Source organism: Lytechinus variegatus, chromosome 2 (genome assembly GCF_018143015.1).
Source record: "Lytechinus variegatus isolate NC3 chromosome 2, Lvar_3.0, whole genome shotgun sequence".
Classification (NCBI taxonomy): Eukaryota; Metazoa; Echinodermata; class Echinoidea; order Temnopleuroida; family Toxopneustidae; genus Lytechinus; species Lytechinus variegatus.
In genome coordinates, this window is record NC_054741.1 from 28,109,003 (window position 1) to 28,136,529 (window position 27,527).

General features: G+C 37.1%; 1 protein-coding gene across 2 annotated transcripts; it reads right to left on the minus strand.

Moving 5' to 3' along the window:
- Positions 1–5,919: 5,919 nt before the first annotated feature.
- Positions 5,920–24,841, minus strand: LOC121407750 (monocarboxylate transporter 13-like). 2 transcript variants are annotated; one of them, XM_041598940.1, is made up of 4 exons: positions 24,482–24,841; positions 9,254–9,397; positions 7,679–8,929; positions 5,920–6,952 (listed from the first exon to the last, which is right to left on the minus strand). In XM_041598940.1, exons 1-4 carry the CDS (start codon positions 24,690–24,692, stop codon positions 6,795–6,797), a joined length of 1,764 nt encoding a protein of 587 aa, XP_041454874.1. In that variant the 5' UTR covers positions 24,693–24,841; the 3' UTR covers positions 5,920–6,794. The 2 variants fall into 2 exon arrangements, with proteins under 2 accessions (XP_041454874.1, XP_041454875.1); XM_041598941.1 differs by lacking the exon at positions 24,482–24,841 and adding an exon at positions 16,326–16,781.
- Between the last annotated feature and the right edge of the window lie 2,686 nt (positions 24,842–27,527).

The window sequence follows — 27,527 nt, forward strand, 5'->3', positions numbered from 1 at the left end:
ATTATACTGTGTATACCAAACTAAATAACTACTGAGACTGGGGAGAGGGGGAAATGAGCATACGTTAAACAGAAAACTTCTTTTCGTCAATCGTCACTACAGATATCACTGTATTTTTCTACAAAGAGAATGCCGATATTGATTATTAGGCCCATTGTGTGTTACAATGTTTGGTAATTTAATAGTGAAAGTGGACTACAATATTATGGCCTAGACAGTGATTTCAGTATGCTCTTAAATTCGATTTTCGCGTGTTAATTTCTTAAAAAGTCCCTACCCCCTCCCCCATCTCGGTCGATTCGCTCCCTCGTCGGGACTCAGACACCAATCCTCTCCCCTAATCATCGTAAGAAATCGACGTCTATTTCTTTACATTGAAGCCTACAATATTTTACTGCTTATAGGCCTATTTCTCTGACGATGAATACCCCCGGGGGGGGGGGGCACACTCCCATTGACGAGTAGATATCATGCCTACCCCCCCCAAAAAAAAAAACACGTAAAAAGGGTATCTTTTTCAAGATCGGTCATGTATACATATGGGTAAAGTAATAAGGGCGTCAAAAATACTGAAAAAAAGTATACAGTGCGTATAAAAAAAAGTTTACACTTAGAAAAAAATCCTGTAAAATTATGCATTTGTAATATCGTGAAGATTTTTCCACATTTTAACATTGGTACAGATCCATTTAAGCAAATGACGTTATAATTGTCGAAAAATATTTCCGCTTGAGTGAGCACCACTTACTTTTGAAAAGTTAGTGAAAAATGATTTGCGCAGAACTTTGAAATAGTTATGCGAATAAAAGTAGACCTTAATCATGAAGAACACGTGGAATTTAGCTAGTAAAATTGATTTGAGGATATCTTTTACCTTTTTGTAACTTGTTTCCTTGCACAAAACACTTCAAAGAGTGCATTGCGCCCCACACCACTCCCCCACACACCGAGGCCATTGTGACGATATTTGCTTACACAGAGCTGTGATTTACATGAAATGGCTTAGGCTTGATTTTTATTTTGTTAATCATTGTCAAGCTTGGGAAAAGTGTGGAGAAACAAGTATCAAATGAAAAATGAAATGTAAACCCACTTTAAATGAACTTAGTGAAAAATTGCTGGAGATGTCTGATGTGCATTTGTTATGATTATGCCCCCAGATCCAGCTGGCACAAATAGGGTAAAGGTTGTGCTTACTAAGTGTTGAAATTTCAATTTGGGTGGCAAAATTGTTACAAAATGCTTGAATGTATCCGTTTTATTTCAAGTGACTTAAAGTGCAAGGGAAATGTAAGAGAAATGTTTCGCAGGGTAAGTTTGATTTCACCCTTTCCCCTTGACACATTATGAAAATGAGCATTTCTGCGCAAACAGATTTCTGCGAGCTTTACAAAAATGGACAGTGCTCACTCAAGCGTAACATTCTGTCAAAACTTTTACTTTCATTGGATAGATGAGACCCAAACCCAAGATTATATGTGAAAAAATTACCCACATGTTGTATATTTTTCAATTCCCAGGGCTTTTTCAAAGTGTTAACTTTTTTTTATACGCACTATATATTCCACAAGAAAATCTATTACGGTCCAATTTGCAAGGGTATAAAAAAAGACTAAAATGATAAACTATCGCTGTACTTCTTTATATAGTCATTGCAAGGATATACAATTTAATTTGTTTCAATAGTCTTGTTAAGGGCAGGGTTTCTCACGCCAATACTTGCTCATTTTTAGAACATGGAAAATACTTGTTTATACCTTGGTCACATTTGCTCTACGGCGGCCGTATGGTGAGTAAGAAAAGAGCCATTTTTACATTTTTTGTCCAACTAAATATAGGTGGTTTGAATAAAAATGAATAAAACGGATGTTTTTGACTCCCCGTACGGCTCCCCTAGAGCTAATGTGACCAAGGTATTAGTGCTTTTCGAAACCCCATGGACGCTCATGATATTAACTCGTCAATGGAAGTGCCTTCCCCCACCCCCCAACCCCCTTCCACCGCGGGATGAACGACACAAACATAGTTACATACAAATGTGGAAATAGAAATACATGTACAGAAGCAAACATGAAATAAGATGTGGGTGCGTGTTTTGTCCACCAAAAAATGACCTTGGGAAATGTTCTCTCTTGTTTTTTATAATCTATTGTTCACTTAACCTGAATCGCATACATTCGTAATTCCGAAGCTCTGTTATTCCGAAGGTTCGGATATTCCGAAGGTTCGTAAGTCCGAAAAGGAAATGAGGTTCGTAATTCCGAAGGTTCGTTAATCCGAAAACGAAATTAGGTTCGTAATTCCGAAGGTTCGTTAGTCCGAAAATGTAATGATTAACGAACCTTATTTCGTTTTCAGACAACGAACCTTCGGAACAACGAACCTTATTTCGTTTTCGGACTAACGAACCTTCGGATCAACGAACCTTATTTCATTTTCGGATTAACGAACCTTCAGAACAACGAACCTTATTTCGTTTTCGGATTAACGAACCTTCGGAACAACGATACTTATTTCGTTTTCGGACTTACGAACTTTCGGAACATCGAACCTTATTTCGTTTTCGGATTATCGAACCTTCGGAATAACGCCACAAAAAATTAATGCTTGGATTAACGAACCCTTTTACGTTTTCGGATTAACGAACATCGAGGTATAGGCAATTTGTTTGGGAATTACTATGGAATTACGAAGTGTAACCGTGACGTGCCTTATTATAGGCCTAACTAAAAAAATGCAAAACGTGAATAAACGTCAAAAATTGAGAAAAAAGACTCGAAAGAAAATAGGACTCGTGTGTGTTTGGTTCAGCTTTTTATCAGCCTCCTCCATGATTTTGGTCAATGTTGTTTGATGTTATTAGTTTTACTGATTCCTTCCCTTACAATGTACCTCACAAAACGACAAACATTATTGTTGGAAGTAAAAAAAAAAAAAAAACGACATGAAAGGAAGTAGGACGGTTGTGTCTTTTGTCCGCCAAAACCTTGCTCCCAGGCCAATAATGTTTAATATTTCTCTTTGTCTACTTTTTTTTCAACCAATTGTTCAAAAAAAATTAGGGGCGATGGAAGTTCACTGGTAAAACTCTTTGATTTTTTTTGCTGATTTCTTCCCTTACAATGTTCCTCACAAAACGACAAACATTATTGTTGGAAGTAGAAATTTAAAAAAATCAATAATCATTTTTGTGACGAACTGTTGTCACGTACCACTCACCTAATAATCTTTTAAAAGGCTGCACCTTTGTATAACGGAAAGCGTATATTATTGTGCCCTTATTGACGAGGCAAAGAACTAAGACCATTCAAGTGATAATTTGATTTTATTTGATTTAATGTTTTCTTCTGCATCCATGGAACATTCGTATAATACATTTTCCATAACATCCTTAACATAATATGATAGCATTTTTGGCATGAATCATAAATAAAGTGTACTAAATAATTCCAGACAAAAATGATTAACTACCAAATTATTATATGATATTCACAATTTGCAGGATTTTCTTCATAAGCAGATTGCTTGAAAAAATGACAATCCCAAACTAAAACTAATTAAATTAATTAATACATTTATAATACATTTATAATTAATACTTTTATAATGGTAATCTAAATGAAGAATACAAAATAAAAGGACAATTGGGGAAAATAGGGTAGAAGGGAGGGGATGGGAAACGTTGTGTGATATTATCATTCATTATAGAAATGTATTCACACGAACTTCCTCTGAACCTATTGAAACCTAAGAATAAAAGAAGACAAGAAATTCGGAAAATAAAATGTGTAAACAAAATTTGGTATTTTCATGTCATGTTGGGAACTAAAATCCCACTTAATTAAGATTGTAGACACGATTGATAATTCTTATAAATTTTTAATGTCACTTTGAAACTTTAAAGAAAGTGTTGGTAAAATCGTGTGCTGCGGTTGAGGGTGGATGGGTGATGTGGGAATACAAAAAAGTATTCATCCCCGGGGGGGGCACTTCCATTCACGAGTGGATACCATGTGCGACCATGAGGTCTCAAAAAGCACCCTAAACACCTATTTTCCATATTCTGAAAATGCACCCCTTAACAAGTATTGGAAACAAAACGATACTATTGGCAAGTATTCCATGAATTGAACCCCTATAAACAAGTACAGCGATATGTTATGTCACGGAAGTCGGTCGTCGGTTTTACCTTTACCTACGCTACATGATGGGTTTAGTACAGCCCAACTCGCGCAAAACCCCGCTCTATAACAAGACTTGACTTCTGGGGCAAACATGCATCCTTTATAAAACAATTTAGTCTTGACTTTTAATACCTTCGCAAATTTGACCCTAAACACTCCTTGCGAAATAGACACATTTTTTTTTCATTATTTCAGTGTTTTTGACACCCTTATTACCTTACGTCCGTAACGTGCCCTATCTTGAAAAAGAATCCTTTTCACATGTTTCTTTGGTCGCGCATGGTATCCACTCGTCAATGTAAGTGCCCCCCGGGATTTCATCTCAAAATCTCGACCTAAAAAAATCATTCTTGTCAATTGCACTTTGTGTCAGAATCATCGTATTTTAATTTAATATCCAGTGACGGATTCAGGATTTTCCAAAAGGGAGGTACATTTTCCCAACGAAAATTTGACAAGCAGAAAAAAGGTCCTTCATTGTGTTTGGACGTCAAATATTCCCATTACATTTTTTTTTACTTTCAAGGGGGGGGGCACACTTGTGTTTAAACATTTTTACATAAAAATATTGACTATGTCTCTCACAAGGGGGCAAGGGCCGGAAAGGCCCCCCCCCCCCCCCCTCTAATTGCATCTGCCTCTGTCACCATCCTCTTTTTTTTACCAGAGAGGGAAAGAACTTGGTCGAAATAACACAAAATAATACTTTTCATTTATATTTCATTAGAAACAAATTTTGATACTGCTATAGGAGATTCTATAAAAATAGAAAAAAATGCACATTCATAAAGAAAAAGGAAGAGTAATTATTCACGTAGTATGGATTGAATATGATACTATCAAAATCAGTATACTTTGAAAGGTATTCTCTATTATTAAATTTCTGTATGAGAATCTACATTTAAAATGTAGGGTATATAGTATTCATATACATGTATAATTATGATTTTCGTTCTTCTTCCTTCTCAGCTGTATGTTTATAGATCATCATGAGCAAAATGCTGCAATACTAAAGGAAATACTTTCCATCATCTCTTCATAATACTGGAATCTCGAATAGGCAATTACGCATACACGAGATTGCAAGAGACGTATAATATTACTTTGTCCCACATTCGAAAATCTAACAGTTTTTTATAGGAATATGGGGCACATTTCATAAATGCGTCAACTATACAGCTCAACACAAGATCAGTGAACATGCAGTACTGATCTGTATTAGATCCATATCCCATGCGTCTTCATTTTATTCATGTCAATATTGAACCGAAAACTTTGAGGGGGCCAGATATGATCGGGTGAAATTAATAAAAAGTTGCGAGTGTGCAAATATTTTGACATTTTTATTACAAAAATCCAATTTTGTTAGATTTTGACATCATATTCAGGAAATATCATATGTCATATGTCACCTTCCTTCTTTCCTATTCTCATTTTTCTTCTTGGTCATGAACATTATTTTTTGAGGGGGGGGGGTGCAATCGCCCCAACCCCCTCCCCCCCCCTCATTTTGTACGCCAGTCGGCGTCGACGCTGTGCTTTCCGAATGTGCCCCTGATCTGAGAGTTTCGTAACTGCGTTCGAATGTTTTTTTAACAAATATGGCACCATTCATAATTATACTGCACTAAATCAAGAGTTAAACATAATTGGAATTCCCATTTATTGTATCCCAAGCTTTTAGCACCCCTCGTTCCCCTCTCCCTCTCCCGCCTTCTACCCTCTATGTGTCTCTTCTTCTCTCTCTCTCTCTACTGTCCCTCTCTATTTCACTCTTATCCATTGTCGTTCTCGAGCGCCCTCAATTCATTCTTCAATCATGTCACTTTCTTTATTTGTCCATAGTCTCCTGTACACACTAGAGGATTTTTTTTTTCTTGTATTCTTAAGAAATTATTTTTCCCTCTTGACGTAGTTTTCCAGGTAACAGTTTTCAGGTTTCCACTGTAGCATGTCTGCACATTCTCTTCCCTTCCCTCACTGCTTAATTGCAGTGGATAGTCTTATTTTATTATATGAAGAGTATTTGTGATTCTCTCTCTTTTCACATCAAAGACCGATTCATTCTTCAAATTACTTGTTTCATAATGTACATTATAGCCTATAGTTTACAATACAACCAATCTCATTTAACATGACAATTATGAAAATAATAAAAGCAATTAAGCATTAAAAATTCGTTATTTAGAAGCATAATATAAAATGCTCGAAATCTACGCATATAATACTCTTTATAATAGGTTGTACACGTCAAATAATAAGATAAGAATAGCAATATAAAGATTAAAACAATGATGACGATGTTGATAGATAATCAAAAAATATTTCAAATTGCTCGCACACAATAATGCACAGTGAAGTGGAGATGTGCTAGGTAAATTGAATGACAAATTATCGTCTTTGTGTTTTTTTGTATCATATAATTGTGGCTGCTAACAACTTTTCTCAGAGTACAGAACAAGTCGCAAGATCTGATTACAGACCCAACACGGTCTTTGCTGGCACTTTGGTGGAGCATGGCGACCTTACATCTTAGACGGAATAAAGCCAGGAGCCAATGTCGTGCCAACATTTTTGTTTCATGAAAACGGAGAAACAGCTTTAGGAAAATTAGATAGCTTTGGTTCTGGGTTTGCCCTTCTTCAATGTCGTTGCTTCCCGTCTTTTGAGAATAAGGATGAAAACACTGAGGGCAGCAGACAGTGACGAGAAAACTGCAGCCAGAACGAAAGTGAGCAGAAAGCTACCAGTCACATCCTTCAGATAACCTACAGAGATACATACAGGACGATGTAAATATATTGCAAGAATTATGGACTAAGATAAAATCATATAACCGGTTTGTTTGGTTGAGTGGAAGGAACTTTGTTTGTTATTCATAATTTATGTTCGATCATTTCAAATGATATCGGCCTGAGCCATCCTATGTTAGTTGAATTTTCCTTGTACACATCATGAACTGCCCTGTCACCTGTAAGATGAGTTAGCAAAAACTAATGATTACAAGACCAGGGCTACGTAAATCAGTCAATTCAAGCCAGGGGCGGATACAGGATTTCCCAAAAGGGGGGGGGGGGCAATTTTTTCAGAGGAAAATTTTGACAAGGGCCCCCCCCCAGAGGTTTTCAACCACAAATGGAGGATATTTCGTACCCAAAAAAATTGACATGCAAAAGAAAAAGGTTTTTAACCACAAATTAAGAAAATTTCGTATCCGAAAAAAAAATTGACAAGAAAAAAAGTCTTCAATTTCAAAAGGGGGAGGGCACATCTCGGTTTCAATTATATTTTTACATTGCAAATTATAGTTTCTCTTCTCAAAGGGGGCGGGGGGGGGGGCACGTGTGCCCCCCTCTGGATCCGCGCCTGAGTCAAACGAATGATAATAATCATACACTTTGCTTAACACAGGTTAAAATTTACAAATATGTGACAACATTTAGCAGGACTAGTACCAATACAAAAAAAAACAAGAAAAAGAACAAATTATTTACCCAATGCCAAACTGCCGAAAAGACCTCCAAATCCTTCGACAAGGAGAAGCCATCCTAAGGAGATTGAATTGGCACAGTCATCGATTACCCTCTGCATGACGATGTTGAGTGAGACAATAGTCCCTGCAGACACCCCGAGGGTCAAAGATGCCAAGACAGCAACCGCATAAACCCTTATCAGGAGTCCTAGGACTAGTGAGGACGATGCCATTAGTATCTGTGCTCCTATGTACAGATGCGTGGTTTTCACATACCCTTTCATCACTATGATGCCATTGGAAAAACGGCCAACGGCTTGAGAAATCCCTACGGCAGAGAGGAGTGTAGCTGCCTGCATGGGAGAGAGTCCTCCATGCGTTCCAGCAGGGGCAAGGAAGATGCTACAGGTCATGTAGGTACCTGACAAGAAAAATATGGCGACGAGAAGTGCAGCGTGGCAAATGGAAGTTGTCCGGCTGATGGGTTTGGCACTGAACTTGCAAAGATTGGATATTCTAAAAGTAGATCGAACAACCTTTGCATTCTCAAGGTTATGATATTCGTTTGGGATATCATTCACTCCAGTTTGACTACCGGTGCAATCTTGACAACTCGAAAGATTGTCTTCTCCAGAGACATTGGATCGAGAGCATATATTGTCCTTTGTCATGGAGATGCCAGACTTGACATCAACGTGTCTATCCAAAACTACTAGACCTTCTACCAATTCTTTGTTTTCGTCGATATCTTTATCTGAGTCACAGAGACGGTCATCACCATGGGCTGGAATACCCGTTGATGATGGATAACATTCTTCAGTGTCAGACGATTCACTACGGTTTTCGGCAGCTCCCACAGAAGAGCCTAAGTCTTTTGTTTCTGAAGACTCCAGACAGGAAGTAGGTTGTTGGTCAGAGAAAGTTTTTCGAAGCAGGAGTTCATGTGTGCCGTTTTTCACATCATCTTCATCATTGTCATGATTAAGGTTGGATACTTTGCAGTCATCACTGACCACCGGTCTTCGTTTCCTGATGACCTCAGGTTTTATGAGTGCACCAATGACAACAGTGTTAAGCGATATGGCCGAAGCAATCACTAAAGCCCCCCTCCATCCGTAGTAGGAAGCAAGGACCCTGAGAACTGGGGAAAAGACAAACACCGACATGGAGACGCCTGTAATTGCCGCACCATTAGCTAGAGCATAGTGACGGTCGGAGTAGTACTGTCGAATGGTAGCTGTAGATGCAGTGTAGATGGCACTTCCTCCAATCCCTAAAGACAAGAATGAAACGATAACAAATTGAGGAACAAAATAATAATGATTAAAGTGCTTGAAGAAAGTTGATTGCAGATACCTTTTGATACTGACAGAAAATAAAAATTACAATTTTTTACCCAGCTTCGTCTGTTTTTCTTCTTTTTACCCCTCCTTTTATAATGGTTTTCGATGGATCCCGAAGTACAAAGTATCTCTATTCTTACATTCTTCATTTCTCTCTCCTCCCCTTCTCTCGATCTCATCAACTTGTTGCAATTTCAAATGTTTCGTACAGTACTCCATATCATATACAAGTACATGGTTTTTTTTTTCTTTACCTCCAAGCAGACTGTATCCAATCCAAATGAACGCAATGTGCCTTGCGAATGCCATGATGAATATTCCTGCAGACAGCACAACACCACCCATCATTATTACCGGTCGACATCCTACAACGTTGAGAGCGTAAGACACTATTGGTCCTGAAATCGAGAATAGAATAAAAGTAAAAAACAAAAACATTAAGTACAGTAACGTACATCATTCCGATATTAGGGCATTTTCGCATTCGACCACTACGCAGAGAATTCTTATTAAAAAGCCTTTCATTGACAAAACGGTCTTTGTCGAAAATCGGTGAATCCTAACAACAGGGTCGTCCTGGAACTCTGGACAAACCAGATATTTGCAATTTTTCGTCAGGTCCTAGTTTTCGGGCGATCTGCAATTGGTCTACCAACTGAGGCTTTCGACGAAAACCTCGATCTCATTGCAGCTGTCCTTTGTGATTTGAGTAGCATTTTCAAAGGAATTGCAAACCTAGGCTAATATTCTGCAGACAAGGTTTTGTTTATAATCGGGCGATGTCACGCAACCTTTTTGGAAAAATAAAGATACGTCAAAGATACATGGAATGTGGTGTGTGAAAGAAAACGATTAAAAGATAATAACTAGGTGTAGTAGAAATTCTTGCTCCCCAACCGTATCAATAACCTCAAAACTTACAAAATTTCATAATCTAATCAAATCATTAGTCTCTTTTTTATGCACTCGCTGACTAATTCATCATTTGTGCATTTGATCTATTGTGACAATGAGCCATGGCGTCTATGACATAAAACCTGTTTGGTGACTCCATAATCAGATCAAATCACCGTTACTCAGTGTTCAAGAAGTTAAATCAATATAAGGATTCTTCAGTTATCGCAGGAAAAGACATTTTAGATTTATAAAATAAATCACACAGACACATATAAGACCGTTAGTAGCCCGAAATAAAACCCGTTAGTATTTAGCCTATGAGCAACTTTTCTCAAATTACATTTCCTATTTTTGTTGGGATAGGGTATTCAACACTTGACAAATGAAGATGTACACTATGTATGATATCCCGACATATTCTGTAGTATTCAGATCCTAAGAAAGAAAGAAAGAAAGAAAGAAAGGAAAGAAGGAAGGAAGGAAGGAAGGAAGAAAGAAAGTAACCAGATGGCTAAAAGAGTACGTCAGTGATCAAGAGCTCAAAGTTGAGTTCAATGATTATTTTGTAATCATCAGGATCATGAGAACAAAAACGGGATAAATAGACGGACAACCCCAAAACAACAATACCTATGGTGGGCGGAAGCATAATGTAAAAAAAAATGAAAACCGAAGGGTGTGTAATGGCATTTCATAATATATAAAAATAATTATTATATATAAGCTATCGTTGTTTGCCTATAAAGTTCTTTAAAGTTAGTGGAGGTGCAGTGGCCGAGTGGTCTCAGGCGCCTGACTATACATGGAAAAAAATAAGATCGGATACGGGGTCTATAATGTGACTCGGGCTTAAATGTTTCTGTGCTGTGCTGCAGTCGCATTTTCCCTACGGCGGCCGTTCAGCGAGTCGAAAACAGCCGTTTTGTTTATTTTTATTTAAACCGTCTATATGAAACGGGTACAAAAAATGTTAAAACGCCTGTTTTCGAAAGGAAATGTGACTGCACCGTAACTGCACAGCCAGGCTACCCTGATCGGACGCTCGAGCATTCAAGGAACTCTTCCTACCAGGTATACCCATTTACTACACCTGGGTGGATTTTCATTGTTATACTGAAATGATTTGTACCGGGGTGGCGTTAAAGGGTAGGCGGTGATGAAAGCCTTCTGTTTTTTTTTCAAGTAGTGAAGAAATAAATGACAGAAGAAAGCAGGGAGGGATAAAAAGAAGACAAAGGATCCGAAGAGAAAAGCAATGACGCCAAACTTCGGTCGCCAAACTTCGGTCTCCAAACCCCTTCTCGGATCATTTTAAACAAAGTCCGATGATGGCTTTAAGCCTTTGATGTAGAAAGACTCCAGGGAAGCGTTTCATCAACATTTCTAAGTGTCACACCAAAGTGAAAAATAGGGGGCTCTGGAATTAAACTTGGTCTTAAATACGGTTCTTCGGAACGGCTCTAGGAACAACGATTGCTAGAAATACAATGCTCTGATACATGACTATATCAGAATTGAGGGCCTGGGGGTCTCCATGCCAGACTGACCGGCGCCATCCGGCTATAAAGTTCAGTATAGTCGCGCACTAGGACGGGGAACCACAAATTTGAGGGTCTCCGCAACGGAAAAAAAATCAGAATTTCAACGGCTTTCTCTGGAACGGAAATTTGGGCTGTAAATGGGGGTCTCGACAGCTATGGAAGGCGAAGTGTTCCAAAATATTTTGAAACACTTCGCCTTCCATATATAGACTGCGGCACATACGTTTTGCACATTTAAAAGTAGCCCCCCGAACTTTGGCAGAGCATGACTCGGACAAAAAGGGGCAGACCAAAATTAAGGTGATCGTCTGATCATCCGATCCTCACAGTCGCGGGTAGTTTTTCCATCACCATATATTTCTGCATGATTCTGCATAAGAACAATAAATCCATTATAAAAAAAAACTTAAGCGCCGGCCCTGGGTTTGCACTTGAATGATTTACATTCGATGAATAGAATGATGAAAAATGATCTGAATTGAAAATCAGATTGTTTGTTTGCTGTGATGGGGTTCAGTAAAAGCGCCCTTTGTTATCAAACCGCCGACAACAAAAGAATATAGCTGTAAATGTTTTTACATACCGGGGGTGGAGGGATCGACCTCACCTCCTTCAACACCAAATGTAGCTCTCTCAAAACTAAAACATGGCCTTGAAAGTAATATTTGCATCCTATCATAAAAAGAAATATGGATTGATTTTGTCCTCGGGTGAGTTGTCTTGTATGAGTCGCTTGTTTGTCTGTCATGATTCTGATCTTTAGAAATAGTATATTCACTCATCCTCGATCCTTATGCGTTAGGCCAAGTAAACAAAGATAGTAGTTGATCGTCCGGGTTTTTTGAGAGCGGTGATGAGGGAGGTCCTTGCTATTTGCTATCTTACTATTTTTTTTAAGAACAAGGAGGCATTTTCTCGGCCCGATTTTTGACATCAGTGATGAGGGAGGTCCTTACTATTTACTATTTTTTTTGCTATTTTTTATTCAAATGATTGTCAGGCCATGTCAAGCTCAAATTATGTGATCGATGTATGCTCAATATTAATGAGTAGAAATATATATATCTATCTATTAATTATTATATATGTATAAATATCTACGATTGATTGGAAATCTATGGAAAATGTATTGTGCGATAAAAATCTATTAATTACTGATGTATACTGGTACTGTATTGTCAAACAGAATGTTAATGTCAAGTGAATAATTTAAACATTTCAATTTATGTAAGGGTAAAAAAAAATGCGTGGGAGGTCTTTTTTATTGCAATGGAGTCTTGTTCAATTTTCCAGAGCCAATCTCATTTTTAGATCTGCCTCTGCTCTGGGCATGGTTTCGCATCGCAGTTTTCAGCTGCTTGTTCGTTTACATAATTGCTAATACTACTGTTCAATTTTTATTCATTTTTAAAATTGATATTGAATATTAAATCCCTCATTGAATATTCGATGCATTGCCTCCTGACATTAGAAAACTCGCCAGAAAATTAAATGCATTTCACAAATTCACATGTCACGCCAGCACAGTCAATCACATCATCCCAGCACACATGCAGTTCACCCAACAGAGTCACAAGCACACAATCACCGTAACACACATCTAAGTACAGGCGCTATCACTTACCAAAAAACCCCGCTGAAATACAAATTACGTCATTAGAATTGATTTATCTGCGCCATATTTCCAGAGCACGCGACGGATTAGTTCAGATTCAGTAAGCGTGGTCCCCGAAAATGCACTAAAAATGAAGAAATCCGTGATCTTATCCGAGTTTGCAAACTTTATTTCCTCGCTAATTTATGAAGGTATCTTCAAAATCCAATAAAAAACCAAATCAGAATTTTTTTCTTTCTTGCAATTACGGCGATATCGGACGTTGCAATTGTTTTTGAAGTTGCGAGAGACGGATCCCAAAGTAATCTTGTGAATTTTTTTGTTATTCAGCAGCCATAAAAATAGTTAATAACAAGAAAATTGATGCTGCAATCAAAAAGGGAAGATGGCGCGGACGAGAAACAACACAATTTTTTTTTTTTTTTTTTTTTTTTTTTTTTTTAGAAAATAGTAAATAGCAAAAAATTTCATGCGGCGGCCAAAAGTGATGCGCGCGAGGACGATCAACTACTTTCTTATTTTACTTGGCCTTAACAGCATGTGCAAAACTGTCAATAGCAGCAAAATAAAGGGATAACACTTCAAATCATCTGAATGCGTTTAATTTTACTGAAATAAGGTATTTGTTTATTGTAATAAAAACATAATTTTGTACAGGACATAGTGTCCTGTTTCATAACGAGTTACATCTAAGGCAACTACTATAACATGTATAAATAACATGGCTCAGCAGCCACTCACAATAAAGTTTTAACGTGGTTACAATAATGACAAAGTTACCACAGTCATGATTAGACTTTATGCAAAAGGCCCCCGATATGTATAGACAATCGTTGTGTTATGGGATCTTTTATCTAGATATTAGGGAGCATCACAATAAGAAAAATTCATAAACAAATCAGGAAAATATTATGTGTCAATATTCAGCAGTATAACCGCATTCTAACAACTTGGGTTGGAAAATATACGCAACAGCAGGCTCGATGTATTTCTTCGTGATTCTAGGTCCCGTTGCATAAAAGTTACCATCATGGTAACTCTGACTGTCAGTGGTAGCTTTCCTGAAATCCTTGATCTTAAAGGGGAATGAAACCTTTGGAACAAATAGGCTTGTGTAGAAACAGAAAAATCAAAGAATAAGAATAAAGAAAGTTTGAGAAAAATCGGACAAATAATGAGAAAGTTATGAGCATTTGAATATTGCAATCACTAATGCTATGGAGATCCTCCCATTGGCAAAGCGACAAGGATGTGTGATGTCACTGATGAACAACTTTCCCTTTGGTGGACTATAAAATACCCTCAAAATGTCTCTTTTTGCTTTTTCTTACGATGATACAAACTCTTTATCCATTATGTATTCTTAAAAAATATGTATTACATGCCCTCATGTAGAAAGAACACATGATCTATGGATAGATGTGATAAAAGAGGCAATTCAAGTGAAATATATACTAAAGTAATAGGGAGAGTTGTTCATCAGTGACATCACACATCTTTGTCGCATTGCCAATTTGCTATCTCCATAGCAATAGTGATCGCAATATTCAAATGCTCATAACTTTCTCATTATTTGTCCGATTTTTCTCAAACTTTTGTTGATCTGTTTCTTTGATTTTTCTGTTTTCACAAAAGCTATCTTGTTCCAATGGTTTCATTCTCCTTTAATATGGCTGTTGATCAGCATTGCCATGGTATAGTTATACCATTGGATGTCAAAGTTACCATAATGGTAACTATTAAGCAACGGGACCTTGGACTTGTCTCTGCCTATAGCTTTGCGTGAACTCCCAACCTTGTTTCATTACATTAATTTCCTCAATGCAAATTATAATCTAATGGTGTTGGGTTATAGGACAAATTGACCCGTATTCTGAAGTCGTGTTTACCTTACACTCGGGTTTAAAGTTGTGGTTTAAGTATGGGAAGCCAATTGTTACATAAATCACAAACGGTAGAGATATCATATTTCAGCTCATTTGGCTCTCAAATAATTCATAATTGCCTAGGACATATATATAGAGATTGTTTTCACCATAAATGAATCAGGAAAGAGCACATTATATAAGAAACATACAGCTTAATTTTTTTTTTATACTTTTGGCCTCCCATACTTAAACCACAACTTCAAACCTGAGTTTAAGTTAAACCCGACTTCAGAATATGGGCCAAGGGGGTTTAATTACTGGGAAGGGGGTTCGATGTTCTGTGTTTAGGGGCTCTCTCAAACTATGAACAGCTATACGATTTAATTGGATGAGATTAAATCGATAAATCAATGAGGATTTTACTATAAGAGGGATCTGCATGGCCATCAAATGGATGGTTGACTTAATACTGCTGCGCTTGATAGATCAAGTGCAGACGGGTCCAGCTCAACTCGGTACACGAGACAACTCGGCCTCGCCAAAAAATTAGGTATATACAGACCTATAATTCCTAACGTTTTATAACTTTAATTTTCATTGTCTTCCACCGAATTTCTCTCATCATTTTGTTTTGTTTCTTCTGGAGAATGGATGTCTGCTACACGTACATTAAACGCGCTGTTTGAAATATATTTATTTATTCATTTAATTCTGTTTTCTTTAGACAGGTTGGTCTCTGCAGTACCTCAAACTGCTTTTCGAGAGTCATATTCAACGCTGCTTAGTATGAACATTACAGTAGTTGTTTAATAATTTCTAACAAGGGTCCCGACAAGGGTTTAAAATCTTAAACACAAAGTTTGATTTTTAATATTCAACTGTTGATCTCTGTTTTTATCCGGTGTATAGTAGTGAGTAAAAGAATTGCAACTGGTAGTAAATTGATTGGAACATCGATCATTGGCATCTGCCACTATTCTGTTCAAAACAAAAATACAAAGTAGAACAAAAAATATACAAGATCATTGACAAGATATCTACAGTTTGATAACGCAAGGTATACAAGTAACTTTGAATGGAATGTATATCATCAAAACTCAAGTCTATAGGCTTTTATATATTAAAAGACCCTCGCGTCGTATTGTTGGATGCCTTTAAAACAAATCAGTCAAATTGACTAGACCAGTAGTCAGCTGGGAGCAACTGATATGGCAATCACTGATATTCACATTTCTGACATTCTAGTCAGAAATAACTATGTTCTAGTAAAATATGACTAGAAAATAGTCAAATATGACTAGAATAACAGGCACCCAGCCGACCCTATTAACTAGTCATTTTTGACTGATATAGTGCACTGAAATAGAATTAGGATCCAGGGGGGTGGAGTCCATTTGAGTCTCACCTGAGATACCAAAAGGAACTACATATGTCGCCAATGTAATTCCGATCACAGCAGTGGTCATATGAAGGTCTATCGAAACATCATCTATGAACACCGATAGGCTTGTATGAACACCCGAAAACATCGTGCAGATGAAAAACGCCATCGCCACCCACCAGAGCGAAAAGAAATGTTTTAAACACATCATTCCTCGATGAAGGCGACAATATTATTTTCGTAGTCGAAATCGACGTTGATTTCACGTTTCTTTGACGTCCCTTAACCGAGTATCGTTGATCAAATTAGACATAAAAAATATGCAGGTCCCAAATTTTACTGGTCTCGACGGTATAGCTCTTCTAGTAGTACTCAATATTCCATCGACTTCCTGCTCTTATGACAGTCAACCATAACTTATCCCGCTTTCAGACCTACCATCATGACGTATATACAACTCTGGAATTAACCGACCGTGTTAATTCAGACACAAAAAGTTTTTGATTACCACTCAATCCATATACGCAATAGCGCTGCCAGGGTATATTGATAGTGGGGGGGGGGGGTATACCCAATTGAATTCAGGTGTATATCATACACTACTCAGGCCCTACTTGAAAAACAACGAGGTGCCAGCTAATTCTGCACAACTCGGCGGCGCCGAAAAATTGGGTGCCGTGTTCTTCAACCTCAGATCGCTATATTTTGTTGACAAAATTTGTTTTCTTCTATGATTTCAATTGATGTCTGTATATTGGTAACAATCTTACCTAGGTTAGGGTTGGGATTAGGTTTGCAGCGGACAACTCGGGACCTAACTTCATTATTGTTTATTCATTTATTTATTCCACTTTTAAAACAGATAACATAGTATACATAAACAGCGGACAACTCGGGACCTAACTTCATTATTGTGTATTCATTTATTTATTCCACTTTTAAAACAGATAACATAGTATACATAAACAGCGGACAACTCGGGACCTAACTTCATTATTGTGTATTCATTTATTTATTCCACTTTTAAAACAGATAACATAATATACATAAACAATGTATCAATGATCAAATTAACTATCTAACATAAGTATTTAATACAAGGTAAACTGCAGAATGTAAAAAAAAAGTGAGGAGCTTGAATAAAAAGCAGAACTTGTAGAAAATTAGGCTTTTCAGTGGAGCCGAGTTGTCTCAATTGCAGTTTTTTTCCTGGACCTGGGGCCTGTTGCAGAAAGAGTTGCAATCAAACGCAACTCTAAAAATCATGCGCAACTTGATTTTCAACCAATCAACAGCGCGCATTTGGGACTTGCGATTGATTTCTTGGCTTGCGTTTAAACGCAACTCTTTCTGCAACGGGCCCCTGCACAATTGCTCCGCTGTAAATTCCACACATTGATAATGGAATGACCAACTTCAACCCTGGATTTAGACTAAATTCTTAGACGCAACAAATATAGAGTCTGGAGCAATTGTTGCCGGACCGAATGTCGTGTCGCCGTTCATAATGTATACGTCCGAAACTTCAAAACGATAATTCAATTCAACATTACTTTATTTTCAAAGGTTCAAGCATTAATACATTCTCTAAAAGCTATATTACAATGGAGGTAACAACTTGTAATGAGTGCACCGTGACATACTGGTAAACACAATAAAGACAAAATGAATTTAATTTAAAAAGGACTGGGGGAAAAAAACTTTCATACAAAGTACAATAGATCAGATGAATATATAGAAAGTTATGACATTTAAAAGTTTCGCTTTTATTTCACAAAACAGTTAAATGCACCTTCTGGTCGGTATGCAAATGAGGAGACCGATGGCGTCATCCACTATTTCTTTTGTATTTCAATACAAGTGGAATGCCTCTGGCCGTCTCACCTGCATCACGCAGTTCAATATAGCAGCAGTGCTGACTTTGAATACTACTCTAACTCGCACAAGATGTTCAGTGATACATGGTTACTCTTATGTCCACTTTTTATGAACTAGACCAATAAACTTACAGAGATATGATGGTTATTCAACAAATACCCCCAATTTGGCCAAAGTTCATTGACCTTACATGACCTTTGACCTTGATCATGTGACCTGAAACTCGCACAGGATGTTCAGTGATACTTGATTACTCTTATGTCCAAGTTTCATGAATCAGATCCATAAACTTTCAAAGTTATGATGGTAATTCAACAGATACCCCCGATTGGGCCAAAGTTCATTGACCCTAAATGACCTTTGACCTTAATCATGAGACCTGAAACTTGCACAAAATTTTCAGTGATGCTTGATTACTATTATGTCCAAGTTTCATGAATCAGATCCATAAACTTTCAGAGTTATGATGGGAATTCAACAGATACCCCCAATTCGGCCAAAGTTCATTGACCCTAAATGACCTTTGACCTTGGTCATGTGACATAAAACTCATGCATGATGTTCAGTGATACTTGATTAACCTTATGTCCAAGTTTCATGAACTAGGTCTATATACTTTCTAAGTTATGACGTCATTTCAAAAACTTAACCTCAGGTTAAGATTTTGATGTTGATTCTTCCAACATGGTCTAAGTTCATTGACCCTAAATGACCTTTGACCTTGGTCATGTGACATGAAACTCTAATAGGATGTTCAGTAATACTTGATTAACCTTATGGCCAAGTTTCATGAACTAGGTCCATATACTTTCTAAGTTATGATGTCATTTCAAAAACTTAACCTCAGGTTAAGATTTGATGTTGACGCCGCCGTCGCCGTCGGAAAAGTGGCGCCTTTTGTCTCACTCTGCTATGCAGATGAGACAATATGAAATATTCTAATTTTCTCCTCATTGTTAAGTGGAACAAAATTTAATTCTTCCTGAACACATGGAATTAGCATTTTCAGTCAAGTTGGCCCTTATTGTCAACTCTGTAAATAAAAAATGAAATATTGTATTACTCAAGCAATAAATAACAAAAGAGATAGTGAGTGAGGGACATCATCCATTCTAACATTTGCATGTTACTTAAAGGGGAAGTTCACCCTGAAGAAAAGTTTATTGTAAAAATAGCAGAAAAATTAATAAAAAATATTGGTGAAGGTTTGAGGATAATCCGTCAAAGATTAAGAAAGTTATTAGAATTCAAAGTTTTGGATTTGTGACGTCATATGCGAGCAGCATTCCTACATAGCGAATGGTAAAAAAATCAAAGAAATGTCATTTTCTCACAAAATTGAAAATGGTTTCTACAGTGCCTTTTGTATATCAATAGACAAATCATTTCACACCCGATCATAGATAGAAAACAAAATAAAGTCATCAGGAACCATACAAAATTTGAAATTCATTGATTTTTTACCATTCGCTATGTAGGAATGCTGCTCGCATATGACGTCACAAATCCAAAACTTTGAATTCTAATAACTTTCTTAATCTTTAACGGATTTTCCTCAAACCTTCACCAATATTTTTTATTAATTTTTCTGCTATTTTTACAACAAACTTTTCTTCAGGGTGAACTTCCCCTTTAATATTACTGTGCATATAACTATTTTGTGAGAAATAAGCGAAACTTTATGTCATAACTTTATTTTGCATTGGATTTTGATGAAATTTTCAGCGTTGTGCTTGTTTGATTTTTCTCTATAGTATCGATTCAAATAAACCATTTTCTGGGGTGGACTTGACCTTAAAGTTTATCTTACGATAGATACGAGAACTCAAAGATCGAAAGTGAGGTTAAAAATCGGAATAGAAAAATGCCAGCAGAAAATTAATTGACGTTACCAGACGGAAAAACGAGTGGAAATTGATATGGATGTGTCCATATCGCTCATTTTCTGAGACCATTTTCAGAGGAATTGTAGTTGGAAGAGAACAGATAAGCAATCGTTGGTATGTGTATTGGAAGATGAAAAGAACACGAAAACGATTTTCTTACTTTCTCTTATTCATGTTATTATAGGTTTTCCCGTCCAATTTCATCAGAGTTGCAGTTAAATTAGTGAAAGGACGTTCAAATTCGAAATATTTCACCCACATTCTGCACACATGGTTCATTTTCATTTATTCAGCATTCAATTCTGTTGTATATCATTCCTTTGAATTTTGTAGAAATTCAATTTAGAGAGAAATTCGTTCAAATTAAAGGCCCAAGGTGTCATTTAATATCGCGACTACGAACTAATCGGTTAATTTCGCCTAAAATACCATTTTCAATTTCATTTGTCGGCTCGCATGCATATTTGCACTTTAAACGTCCAAATTCAGATAATATGTTTCTGTGCTCATTTTTTTCTATGTTATACAATGTTTTTTTTTCTCCAAACTTTACCCTATCTTTCAATTTTTCTGATCTTTTCAGTTAGAATCAGTATTCCATTATGTTTGATAAAGACGTAATTCATGTAACACAAGGTTGTAAACGGTTATTCTTGTGGTGATTGATGAGTGGGTGCAGGGGCCGATCCAGGATTCCCAAAAGGGGGGGGGGCACATTTCCCGAGGAATTTAACGAGCAAAAAAGGGGGTTTAACCAAAGAATAAGGGTATTTCGTCCACGAAAAAAATAACTGTGCCTCTCAAAAATAGGGGGGCACGAGCCGGCTGTGCCCCTCCCCTGAATCAGCCAGTGAGTTGGTGGATGACTTATACCAAATGGTATGTATTTTTTTATTCACCATCTTGTTCTTTTTTTATTATTTTACATTGTAATTTATATCGTTTTGGGGAAGGGATAAGAAACATGGTATTGACCACAGTTTATAGTTATGAAAATGGAAAAAACGAGTTGTTGTTCCGATGATGATTTGTCAGATGGATGATAAATTTCAGTAAAATTATGAACATCCAATTTAGAAGTAACCACATTTTCTATAGTGATTCGAAAGAAGTGAAAAAAAAACCAACGAAAAACACTGTCCATATCCTATAAGTGATTGCATATGAATGATTTTGAATTCCTACACGTTCGCAAGGAGGGTACAGGTGCGAATTTGAAAACACTTCGTCAGCTATTTTAATTTGATCGTTCTTTATACATGTTTAAATGAGATAACCATGAAATCGCGTGCCAATAGAATTAAATTGAACGAGGTATTTGGCTAATCAAATGCTGATCTCAGAGGTCATTCAAATTTATTTCAAACTGAATTATTACATCATTAAATCAGTTGAAATTTTGACGAAATTGGACGGGAAAACCTATATTACCTATAACTCAATCCGGGAACTCAACATGTTGTGTTGAATACATTTTCCCAAGAAATATCATGAGACAAGAAGGAGACAATCTGCACCTCGAGATAGTGGCGATTTTTCTTGTACACAAAATATAAAGATAGTTGTGCATATCACTTTGAAGCAACACTGCCAATTTGAGGATCGCTAAAGAAAGTGAACTGATTTATTTTTCTTTTTAAAAATTATCATTATAGCTATCTCTCCCGTATCTCTCTATCTCAACTTTTCCTTTCTCCAATTAAGATTTATTCCGCCTTTTAGCATACTTATCATTCACATCATTCTGAACCAAACACAGACCCTGGAACCATAGAGCTATCTGTAATAGCTCTATGCTGGAACATTAATGAGCCGGTCATTATGACTTTTGTAACAATGAACCCGCAATATAATCTATGTTTTAGTAATTCCTCCATAATGCAGTGACTTCCTCAATGTCACTGTTAAATCACACACACACACACACTTTTTTTTTCAACATATACCCACCCTCATCCACCCACACAAACAATTAAAGGAAGTTGGCACATTTTATCATGGGCCATTGAAAGCCATATTCATCGGTCTGTTTTGAAGGAAACTGATCATAAAGCCATTGTGTAATAAAAAGATTTAATCGTATTAACGACATGATATTTTCATTATCATTCTTCCTAAGATAATAATTTTTGTCATCACCCAGGCACAATAACACCCGGTGCCATGAAACCAGTACATTCTAGTTAACAGTTCTGGCTTATGGCAGAGTAACTCTTCAATATAGCCTACCGAGCAAGTTTTTACCCTTCGCAAACCGGCAAACTAATATGAAAGATCAGGGCTCCGTCTTATAATAGTTGCAATTGATCCAACCAATCACAGCTATGGATAGCCAGGAATGTCAACACCTGAAATGCATGTTTGTTCAAAATATTTTTGAACTATGATGTATTCACACATCCATGGTTTTCTTGAAAATTCAGTGTGCTTCTTTTTGTTTACAAAGGACATCTTTTAAATTTCTTGTAGATAATATTATGACAATACTGGATTTCCATAGAATTGCGATTGATCGGACCAATCGTAACTCATTGTAAGACGGGGCCCAGGTGACCGTTTCATAAAGCTGTTCGTAAGTTAAGGGCGACTTTAAGAACGACTGGTGATCCTTTCTTGCGGTAAATGGTATATTCATTGGAGATGGTTACGCGCGAAAGGTTCACCAGTCGTGCGTAAAGTCATTCGTATCTTACGAACAGCTTTATGAAACACCCCCCAAAAGGTTATTGCTCCAAAAAGACTTTATTTATCATTTAAAAAAAAAACATGGTTCACAGTGGCCATGTGTATTGCAAGAAAATATTTGCAATCTATTGCAAATTTTGATGCAGATTTACGACAGATAGATCCGAGATAGATCAATTTAACAAAAGCATATCAATTTATATTTGCACACTGTTAGAAAATTTCACCATAAATTCCTGCATTGTGTGAAATTAAATAAAATGTGTAGTTGGTGAATGGAGCATTACAAACTAACCATTAGAACTTCTTTTTTTTCAAAGCAGACCTGTGCTTTTAAATTGCAGAAAATTTCCTTTCATGACAATTTAGCAGTTTAGGACCCCTTTTTATGACTGTCAAAAGCACAAAAGCAAATTCTCCAGGGTTTTTTATTGCTTGTCATGTTTTTTTTCCAGCAAAGTGCTCAACATCCTTTGTATATTCTGGGCCCGCCCCTGCATTGGAGCAGCTTTATGCGACGCCCCCAATATACTTGTTGGTCATAATGCATCATCGAATTAAAGTCCTGAATCATCGAATTAAAGTCCTGAATTGATATGCAATTAATAAACCCCGAACATAATGGCCTACAACATCGAATTAAATTTCGAACCTGAAAGGGGCGGTTCCGGAGGCCAATACAAGGGAAGAACGTGGTAACGACCTTTTTTGGCATAACTTAATAATAAAAGATAACATAATAACGGCTAATACAATTCATTTTTTTGATGAAAATACCTCACTCCCCATTATTTTCTCTGCTATTATCATCAATCCAAGGCAGATCGAGGCCCCGATCGAGGCATGCATTTACACTTTGTTTGTCAAAAGGTCTAAATTTGAATAGTTACTCCCTGAACCTTGGGTAATAATATCAGTACGTTGCCTTTTGGAAGGCTTCGAATGTTCGATAACATAATTCATCCATGTGAGATAGCAGTAGAACGTTCTCAACTCTATATGTCGACTAAGTATTGCCTGATGTGGTAGGTTTTTCTCACTTTGAAAATTAATATTTCATCATTTCCAAATTAGCAGATGTATCGATCTCATTTGTTAGTTTCTGTGAATTATTTGTAATTCTTGTTTTGAAAATGGACTTTTAACTGTTATGATTGGTTACAAAAAAATAATGATTAAAAAAAGATGGTAGCCCTTTTACATGTCATATCTATTCAACTTTTAGTTGGCACTGCACTGCGAATAAAAAAAAGTATATGATAGGGACGGACATGTCATAACTATTTGACTGAGTTGTCTTCGATCTAGTCTGAGATACTTAGGGGAACGGTTAACGAACAATGACGCCCCTCTCCAAGTTTAAGTCAAATAGAAATTATAGATTACAGCTTTATGAGGGCCCTGATCACCAAGCTAAAATATTATTTTTTATTTCACACACACACACGCACACCCTCACACATTAACAGGCATGAACATAACATAAAGGGACGAAGCAGCCAGGGGCATAAGGAGGGGTGGGGCGCATGACGACTATAATGGTGACGTCACATTCTCAATTAATAATAGGGATATTAACGTGGGACATTATTGAATACGTTTCTCCTTACTCTTTTCTGACCTCTTTGAAAATCACAACTTAATTGGCCAGGTTGCATCGCGGGTCGCCCCCTTACCCCCACACCATTTGAGGCGGCGCCCCTGGATGCATCATCAAGAAGAGGATTATACCTGAAATACCAAATGGAACTGTGTACGAAGCGAGCAACATCCCAACAACAGCTGTGGTCGTTTGAAGGTCCTTGGCGATATCGTCGATGATCACGGGTGCTGAATTCGGTACGCCACGACCGATGCCAAGACAAATATGGAACAAGAATGCCATCCACCATACGTGCAGCAGTGAAGCCCCGAGTGAAGCACAACCTTTTAATTTCGACATCGTCGTTCGATCGAGATCAGATCGTTGAATGCCGTCGGCTTGCTGAAAAGTGCTAGGCCCTGGCTACAGCTTCCTTGACAACTTACAGGTCAAAGAGAGATTGACAACAAAATGACACTGAATATTACAGACGGGAGCCTTCCAAGGATAGAAATACAACACAACATGAAGCGTGAGCTTCAGAACAGTGTTGCGCTTCATTAGACATACCGACTTTTTTAAAGATTGTTCTTTCATGAGCCAAACCCCGATACCCACATCAGCCAGAGCGTTTGACAAAAACTATCTTTTGAATGAAAACCCCCGTATTTTTAGGATATCTTTTGAAGCGTGTAAGGGTATAGTCATCCAGAAATGGAACTCCATTGGACTAGTGGGCATGAAACGTTAGAGGCTTAATTTGGCTTAACGTACAGATTTTCCATCGGAGCAATTGTCGCCGGATCGAGCAATGTCATTGAAGTAAACCCTCAATCAGGGATACGAGCATGTTACGCCTCTTTAGGTTTTCCTAAAATGGTCTTTGGTAGAACCGCTCTTCGGAAGAACGAGATATCGTTCAACTGTTTCACAAAGCCGATTTGGGCGATCCGAAGAGAAAGACACCTCCAGACCCCCCCCCCGGGGGGGGGGGGCACTTCTAATCAAGTATTTTCCAACGCACTCCCATTTCATCAATATCTGGGGTATAGAAATCAAAGTTCTATGTCTTTCTCTCCTACGAACGCAAAGGAGATAATTATCTTGCCTAAAATTTGATTAAAAGTGCAGGATTCTCAAATTAATAGACTTTTTTTCATGCAGAATTCAGGGCACATACAAATATTCTGTTTTTAAGAAATAAAGTATTGAAGGTAGTATTCTTTTCAACTCGGACAGTTAATGTACATGTTTATCAATAAACAATTTACCATTACCTCTTAATGATATGTTTGTAAAAAAAAATGATACGATTCATAAGCACTTCACTCGCCAGGCGAGTTCCTTTCATTTACCTCTGAATAGAACATCGTTTGCACAGAAGACATTTGTTTATTTTCATTATTTATTTTTATTTTTTATTTATTAAATATATATTGTTTATTTCTTTATTTTATATTATATTTTTATTTATATATTCATTTTTTTTACTCTACTAGTTGTGCTTTTTAGTTGGTCTCCTTCCATTTCATGGTATTATTGTATCATAAAAATTGATTTAAATGTTATAATTTGTCATCATTGTAAATGTAAACAGATTTAAAGAGGAAATAAATGAATTGAAAATTCTGAAAATGCACCCCTCAACAAGTACTGGCGTGTGAAACCCTACCCATTAAGTATAGCGATACCCTTGTCAAGTATTCCCTGAATTAACCCCTGAACAAGTACAGAGATATTTTGTTTTATGTCACGGGCGTCGTTTTTTTTATCTTTACCTTCATCATTGGTTTTTTTATTTTATTTTATTTTTTTAGTATGACACCCTGCACCATCCACACCTAGTCTGCTATGCAGACTCTGAATGGCTCGTGAGGTGGGATCTGCTACTGGTTTGCCTCAGTCATGTCAGTAGACCTAGTCTGCTATGCAGACTCGTTGAATCAGCTGAGGTATACACTGCAGATGTGGGTCTACATTTGTAGACTAATCCACACCTCAGTCTCGCAAATCGGGCTCTTAACCTGCGGTGTTGTCTTTTTGGGCAAAAATTATAGCCTTATACCCTCGCAAATTGGACCCTAAACACGTATATTACATGCAATGATAGTCACCGTCACACCATGCTCGGACTCATCTTCCCTCTATAGGTATCTCAAGGTAAATATCTGAAATGCGGTATCGGACTGAAAAAAAAGTTTTTCCCGTGCACATAATTATAAAGAGATATCATAATAACATATATATTTTGTTCTCAAACGATCCGAGCCTTACCTGAAATACCAAAAGTTATTGAGAAACTTGCGAACATCATTCCGACCTCAGCCGTGGTCGTTTGCAAACCCTTTGCGATATCGTCGATGATCACCGGAGTGGAAAGCGGTACAGCACGGAAAGCAAGGCATAGATGGAACAAACACGCCATCCTCCATACATTCAACTGCGAAACGATGTTTTTTAAACTCGACATCTTGTACTATATTTGTAAACGATGAATGGATGTCGATTCGGAAGGATAATGCTGGTCTTTTTTATTATTATTCTTTTTTCACTACTTATTTGCCAATAATTGGCCTGCATGGACATAGATTATTTTGCTGAAAATTAGCAATTATCACTCGATTATCCTAATGGTTTTACCGTATAGGCACTACCGACGAATATAACGACGTCCAAGATCATAAAACACGTCCTGGTTTTGCTTTAATGTAGAACATGTAGGGTATGACGATAATACAGTTTACCAGGGGCCCGCTTCATAAAGAGTTACAACTGTTGTAACTTTGCCAATTATGACAACTACAAAAGACCGTGGACCGTTGGGTAATACACCGCACCCTTTTCGTCCTGTCGGCAGGACTGGGGTAAAAGGTTAAATTATTCTGAGTACAGAACAATTTATCTAGGATATTTTTCATGTACTTACACAGTGTGTATCAATGTTCTATTAAAGTGCAACGATATATGCTTTGTATATTTTGATTGTTTTTTAGACGAATAAAAACTGCAAAGATAAAAAAAAATATGGCAACTACAATAGCAACAGGGCTCATGATTACGGACATGCATCTGTCGCAGATTTTCTGTTTCCATGAATTGAAGAATACATTTTAGCACAAAAATTGGCCAAACTTGGAACAAATTGCAACAGCTTTTTTTTTCTTCACCACAATGCATTTATGTGAGGTCCCTAGT

Coding starts and splice junctions, on each gene's coding strand:
- LOC121407750 (XM_041598940.1), bottom strand. CDS start 24,692: ATGTCGAAATTAAAAGGTTGTGCTTCACTCGGGGCTTCACTGCTGCAC. Junction 9,398..24,481: donor AGTTCCATTTGGTATTTCAG/GTATAATCCTCT, acceptor TCTCGATTTCAG/GACCAATAGTGTCTTACGCT. Junction 6,953..7,678: donor TTTCGGCAGTTTGGCATTGG/GTAAATAATTTG, acceptor GTATCTCTGTAG/GTTATCTGAAGGATGTGACT.